Source organism: Brienomyrus brachyistius, chromosome 23 (assembly GCF_023856365.1).
Source record: "Brienomyrus brachyistius isolate T26 chromosome 23, BBRACH_0.4, whole genome shotgun sequence".
In the NCBI taxonomy this organism is placed as follows: domain Eukaryota; kingdom Metazoa; phylum Chordata; class Actinopteri; order Osteoglossiformes; family Mormyridae; genus Brienomyrus; species Brienomyrus brachyistius.
In genome coordinates, this window is record NC_064555.1 from 8,724,379 (window position 1) to 8,732,018 (window position 7,640).

The window sequence follows — 7,640 nt, forward strand, 5'->3', positions numbered from 1 at the left end:
AACAATTGTCCGCTAATGAATGCATTCCTCATAGATCAAGCTGACCAAGGTAAGTGGTTTGAAAATGGTTGGATGGAAAAACTAGTTTTTTTGTGACTTCCCAGAGAAATCCGCTAGGGGGCAGTATAATCCACGTACTACTTTAAAATCACTTCTTGATTTAAACCATTTTTGTCAGGTCAATATTTCCTGACATGTAGTAATACCAGAAATATGTGTAGCGGTGAATATGAGCTGCGTATATTTCTTATGATTATTTACATTGGACTGCATTTATTTATTTAATGCTAAAATTGTTGAAGTCATATATGACTGTTTTGGCTGTTGTGGGTTAAGGGCAACGGTTAATTAACCTGAAAAGGAAAAATTGGATCAGCTTACAGTTGATCAAATTGGAATCGAATTTAAGAATATGAAAAAATCGGTCTGGAATCACAATGTAATCAAGCGTGGTAAATATGCATTCTTTTTTAGTACATCGGGCAGGTTACGTCGTGGGTAGTTAACCATGAAATCGAAGTTATCCAGGGATAATATCGTCATTGTCCTGAGTGTTTATGAATGCTGTTAGTTGTTTTTTTATTTTTATTTAATTGGTTTGGGGGCCGTGTTCCATGTGACCGTAAATGATGGGAAAGGAGACGCATCTAAGCAAGACTTCAGCCAGGAGCTTAGCTATGGCCATTCAGAGAAGCTTTCCCCTGGGGAAAAACTATACCGCAATATTGAAGTCGGGAAAATATGACAAATGGTTCTGTGTGTTTTTTGTCGGTATTCGGTGATAACATCAGGGTTGATTCTCTGTTGAAATAATATTAACCATGCATCTGTTTTTTTTGTCTGCCCCGTTTCATTCCATTCTATAGAATCATGTGTAATATTACATGGTTAATATTTGCGTGCCGTTTTCATTTTAAGCGGCACGATCCAGTTATATAACCGACAAAAACCTTACCGTCTACTATAAACTAGATCTATGATGTATATAATTTTGGCCGATTTATGCTAATACAGCTAATTCCAGTGGCTTACAATCATGTAACTATAATAATCAGACGTCGACTGTGTGTTTTTGACAATTGACCTTAAATTTAAAATTTAAATAAAGGTTCTTACCCAATATGCAAATTTCTTATATTATTATTAGATAATCTGAAACGCAATACTTGCATGAAACATGCCATATAACTTTACATAATTTATTATATCTGTCCGGCGTACATAATTGGGACTGTATGGGATTTGTTCAGGTTCTGGTCAACCTGGTCACCAGTCCTCGCCGTGGTCTGCTAGCCGCGTGAGGGGTCTGGTTCTTAATATACTGGTGGACATAAGAGGGCTAAGGTTTCCAATAAATGCTACAGTCTTTTGAAGTGGGCGTGTTTCTTTGTTGCTTCAGCAGACTTTCAGGCTCTGAGAGTCATAGGAGAGCCCAATCTTCTCCTTGTTAAATTAAGTTATTACAGTCGTCATTCTTCAAGCTTCGAACAATTTCCATATCAAAACCAATCTTAAAGCTTACGATTGTCGTTTATTACATCCTGTTACTATGGATATTCTCAGAGGAGTCACCATGTGTCTGATTTTCTTTTTTCTTTGGGATTTACCGATCTTCCAGTCGGCTTTTATTTACTCTTCATCTATTCAACGGGGCACCAAAGCGACTAGAATGTACAATAATGGACATCGGGCAAGCAGATTCTTAAAACATATTTTTGCATCCTCATTGACCAAACAGCATCACCAGAGTGGGTTCAAAGGCACCATTGTGCCACATGAGTATATGCTTTCCATTTATAGGACATACTCTACCGCCGAGAAACTGGGGCTAAATGCAAGTTTTTTTCAGTCAGCAAAGTCAGCTAACATCATTACAAGTTTTGTGGACAAAGGGCAAGGTCAGTAAAACCAAAACACCATAAAGTACAAAAATATAGGATCAGTTACTGCCATTTGCTGTCTAGTGTGTCTTAAAGTTTAACGCTTCGAAGTATTAAATATTTAAAAGTATAACACGTACTGAAATTAACATGTAATGCTAAATAAACTGAGCGGTATTTTTTGTTGTTTTTTTTTGTTTGCTTTAATTTTAAAGCATTATACCATCCTATATACCATGATGCTGTTCATCTGATTCACTAGGATATTTATCTAAAATAATTATTAAATATCCATTGGACAAATATTCACAGACATCTTCAAATGCCTTGTACAATAAATATTTCGTCTGGATAGATAAATTTTATATCCTTGCGCATATGAGGGCCGTACTGAAATTAAATTCAGAAACAAAACATGCAAATTTTAAGCAGAGAAACGCGTGCTTCATAGGATTCGCTATCGCGTGCAAGTGCTTAAACCGTGGCCCTTGATTTCAGGACGGTGAACTCTGTTAGGCGTAAAACATGTATTACAAGCTTTTAAAAACTATCGTCAAGCATGTTATTTAAAATATACGTCACTAAAAAAAATATAAGTAACATGAGAGCTGCCCTAAAATGAAAAAAAAAGGTAAATGATATTGCGGTAAATGCATGTTATTGAACTTTTAAACTGTGAACACGTTATAATAAATACTATATGATATATATTATTGTTGTCTATAGAGAACAATTACCACATTGCAAAGAAAAACAAACAAATAAAGAGCGATAACTAGGAGAATTTGCGACTAATTTCCCATGTGGCCACCACTTTAATGAAATTTCTCCTCTACTTTGTCCCCAGTGTCCCCAGTTGCTGCGCTGACAGCAGGTTCTGTTCCAGTCCACAGGGGAATTAGTTTCGGATGTCGCATAAACTACCAATAACAACTATTACAGGTCAAAGTACTTTCATTTAGAGAAAAGAAGCCATCTTTTAATGCAATTCTACCCCGACCACATTCCGTTTTATAATTAGGACTGAATTTATGAATGTCATCATGCATCCTTCATAAGAAATTCATTCTTACTCTATTCTGTCCTATGCGAAAACTTAATTTCTGAATAACAATAGAATAATGAAATCAATCAAATAATAAGAACAGCATCAGCAGCAGTAATAATAATAACAATAATAACAACAACAACAATAATAATAATAATAATAATAATAATAATAATAATATGAGAAACAATACATTGCCAAAAAATTTAATGAATTTTAAACGTTATCATTTGTTTTCACATTTTTCAGCATAAATTCACGAGAAGACTGCGTGACTGTTAATTAATATACGCATCAGCATAAATCGTAAAAGTGAGGATTTCGTCGGCACAGAGGTGGGAATATATAAGTATGAAATAAGTATGAAACCAAGAAGTGCACAAGAGCTTTTTTCGTGACTTCGTGTTCCATTTCTATAACGTATATGTATAATGTAAAACAGGCAGCTGAAACACATAAGGTCCCAGTCTCCCATACTATTGTCGCTCTGCTGGGCGGATCAAGCAGGATGCTAAAGTTTTTTCGTACGGCAGTCTATCATAAATTAGTTTGTGCGTATATTTACAAATGCCATTAAAATTTACAACAATGTTGTGAATTATGTGATTTGTATTTTTACCAATTAATTTAAAGGCTTCAAGATGGTCGTTTTTATGTGAAACTGCTACATGCATATAGGCTGCATGGCACTGAAAACACATTTTAATCTTCCAGAAGGGAATCCCGTTAAATGGGATTATTGTGCCCGTTAAATGATAATCAATAATTGTCACGGAAAGGCATTGGAAAGGCGAGTGAAAGTAAATGAAAGGCGAGTGAAATATCCTCAATGTTAGGACCGTAATCATTTCGGTGCTGCACGAGCATTTTTGTGAAAAGAAACATATGTGCTAATGCCGAAGAATAATCGCTTATTGCCAATTAATGAAATTTGTTCTATTCTATCTGTAGACTTTAAAGCCTGTTCATTTTATTAATTAATTCACTGGAATATTACATTATCATATTTGTGCTTAGTTTATACAAAACGTTATATGAATCAAAAAGTGTGGACATCAGTGCGATCTAGTTTCAATTGCACGCGTGTTCTAAAATAAGACATATGTGTCGCATAGTTGCTGGTGTCCTATAGGATAAGTTGTTGCAGGATGGATGAATAACTGAGAAACAAATAACTGAACGAACAAAGAAATAAATGTATAAATTCCTGGAGCTTATTGTAAAAATCGTGATACATTCACCTAAAATGTACATGTGATCATTATGTAAGTTTATTATAATCATAATGATGAAAATGGTGACGATAATGACAAATATTTATAAAGGATGGTAAAGCAAAATGTAGTGATGGCTGGTCGGATGAAACAGTGTCTTGCAAAGTGAATCTGTGAACTATGAATTACTGATCACCTATTTTATATTCCAGACCCCGTGTCTCACTTCCCTTTGCAAAGACAAAAGTACATTTTCAATATTTCAACCCTTTCCGACAAAGATGAACTGATGGGTGCCGAACTGAGGATACTCCGAAAAGCGCAAACAAATTTCGTCATGCCAGACGCAGGTATATTCAACATTCACATATATTCTTGTCACTCAGAACAGAATCTGGATTCCTGGTCTGCTGTTGTCCGAGATCATAGCCCACCGGCGTGGGAAGTCTTGGATGTCTGGGAGGTTTTTAAAAAACAACTACGTTTTTCACAAGGTGACGAGCTTTGCTTTGAACTTCAGGCCTCTCCTGATAAATCAGAAGGAGAACTTAACTTGACGCATCTTGGATTTGGCCGAGCCAATAGGCTCCAGCAGGAGAAGGCAATCTTGGTCGCCTTCACTAGGTCTCAGAAGACGGAGAACCCACTCAGTGACAGGAGAGGAAGTGCGAAGTTCAGGGGGTCACGAAAAACGGCGCGGAGGGGAAGCGTCCGATCCAAAGCCAGGAGGAGCAGAAGGACGGTCCTAGCGAATCGTCATGGAAAAAGAAACGGTAAAAGAGCCAAGTCGAGGTGCAGCAAGAAACCTCTTCGCGTAAATTTTAAGGAGCTTGGCTGGGACGACTGGATCATAGCACCGCTCGACTATGAGGCCTATCACTGTGAGGGGCTGTGCGACTTCCCTCTGAGGTCGCACCTTGAGCCCACAAACCACGCCATCATCCAGACCCTCATAAACTCCATGGACCCCAGCAGCACGCCGCCCAGTTGCTGTGTTCCAGCCAAGCTCAGTCCAATCAGCATACTGTACATTGACTCTGGGAACAATGTTGTGTACAAGCAGTATGAGGACATGGTGGTGGAGTCTTGTGGTTGCAGGTAGCCCCCCCCCCCTCTCCTGACAGTCTCTATGGTGCAGATCCAGACACATGACCAGTGGTCCATGGATTTAAAGAAGGACTAACATAGTGAATTTTCTGCAGATTGTAAGGTTCTGGTATATAAATGATCTACAGAAGCTTATCAACAGCGGAGAATATGACTTACAGCTTCGAGTCGTGCTTATAAATGGAGGCACCATATTCGCACCCGTATCTGGAAGATTCATCACGTAACCTGATGGTTTTCATAAAACTCGTCAATAAAATGTCCTTTTGGTTGCTGGGCAAAGTAAAGCAAGTCACAGTGCTGATCTGTTGGATTCCAGCGGTCAGATGTGTATAGAGGAGAGTCACAAAAGTAAGGACCTTCACCAAGAGGTCAGTAAAGAGCCGGTGGAAACATACTTAACTAAATTCCATAGTTAGTGGAACCAGCCAAGTGAAGGACAGCTCAAATCATTTAAACCCTTTATCACATCTCATCAGCACCACCATGAACCAATTTTATGGCTATTTGAGAAGATGGATGTTATCACCAAAGTATAAGAGTCTAATTGTGGTTCACAACTCCGTTCTCAAAGTGCCCCTTTGTGTATGACTTCCCAACCAATCTCTTAATTAAATAAAGTCTGATAGGCTATTATGAATGTTGATCTAAAATACTATTAATGATTTTACTGTTAGGTCTAGTAACAGTTTCACAACAAAGGAGCGGTATGTTTGTGCTAATTAAAAAGGTCAATGAACAAATAATTGGTTGTATTTCATAACAACTTAATTGTGATAATTACATTGCATTATTAAGACCCAAAGAAATATTTTTCTTGTGCTGTACAACACTGATCCAAACTGAAGAGTGTTCTCTGCAGTAGTACAACAGTCCTAAAATTTCATTTGCAGTTACATTTACGTTGGACCTTCCATAAGCTGCAATAAGGGATTTTGCAATACAAATATTGAAATATATTCAAAAATTGCAATCAAAAATAAGTCAGATTCGGAATTTAACAGCTCAGCCATTACCCAGTTCTTTTTTAAATAGTTTACCTGCAACAGAAATCAACATGCACGGCAATAAGATAGGACTATTTCCGAGAATAATTATCCGGGAGAAATGTTTTTTTTTTAGTGTTATCTTCCACGTTCTGCTCCTCTGCATCCATAGCGCCACCAAAGAACTCTGCGAGAAGAGCAGCATGTTAGCTTGAAACTGTGGTTGATTGATGGACTTAGTCGCAGCTTGGAGATAACCGAAACAGGCCCTTTTTCATATACGCGCTGTGCTGTGTCCGGACAGACAAGGGCAGGGGACATTTCGACAATGTGCGGCACCGATGTGATCTTACAGATTCAAGTCCAAAGCAGCTGTCTGATTGCAGAGAGGAAATCACAAACTTTGTGTTCAAGTCACTGTAAAAAAAAAGGACAAATGGAGTTAGACAGTGAGGTGGTCTAAATGCACAATATCTTTTATGCACTGTGCTTTATAATTTGAGCTGTAAGTATTTGTACATATAAAATGCCATTGGTAAACAACATTTCATGAATGTGTGTCAGTGTGCATATGTGTGCCTGTATGTAGGTCTGCTGGGCTCTTTCTGTGTTGATTTTATTTCATTTCACCTGTACAGGGTATTGAAGGTAACGATATATTTTATGTGAGATTATTTTAACAACGTACAAAGCCTGTGTTATTCTGTACTGGGGATCAAAACTCAATTATCCTTGTCTACCTCAAAAATATATAAACTCTTGAAAGTTCTGAGGTACATTAATCTAAAGTGTAAAGAGACATATTTTCTGTTATATATTTCTAATGAATAATTATCACTGCTATACTAATAAATTGGCTGACTGTACTTTTCGTGTTATTTTGCTGCCATATTTAAAAGAAAACTGAATTTCTTTGGTGAAGTGAGTTAGGGGTTTATCCTACAGGACATGTGCTGTGTTATAAAGGGCAGTATCGTCATACAACGTGCATGTGTGTATTTCACATTGAGATGTTATAATGCTGCTTAACATAAAAGTTTGATTATAAAATACTGATATTTAAAGGAGACATTTGTTCAATTAACAGCAATCCAGCACCTACTGGTGTGGAAACTCACTCCCGCCTTCTTGCATCTAGCAGCTGTTTCTGTCAGAAATTGCTAATTGTTCTGTCTAATACATTTACAATCATCAGATCTCCATCCATCCATCCATTTTCCAAACTGCTTATCCTTCTGGGTCGTGGGGGGTCCGGAGCCTATCCCGGAAGCTACGGGCACGAGGAGGGAAACAACCCAGGATGGGGGGCCTGCCCATCGCAGTCATCAGATTTCCGTCACAGCTATATTAACAGTGGACCTTCCATAAGCTACGCCACGGCATTTTATTGCTCACATTTAGAAAA

The 7,640-nt window shown here is 37.7% G+C and overlaps 1 protein-coding gene across 1 annotated transcript; it reads left to right on the top strand.

The window, feature by feature from the left end:
• Window positions 1–1,439: 1,439 nt before the first annotated feature.
• On the top strand, window positions 1,440–7,285 carry LOC125719241 (growth/differentiation factor 6-A-like). Its single transcript, XM_048993832.1, has 2 exons — window positions 1,440–1,898; window positions 4,355–7,285. Exons 1-2 carry the CDS (start codon window positions 1,550–1,552, stop codon window positions 5,242–5,244), a joined length of 1,239 nt encoding a protein of 412 aa, XP_048849789.1. The 5' UTR covers window positions 1,440–1,549; the 3' UTR covers window positions 5,245–7,285.
• Window positions 7,286–7,640: the final 355 nt, after the last annotated feature.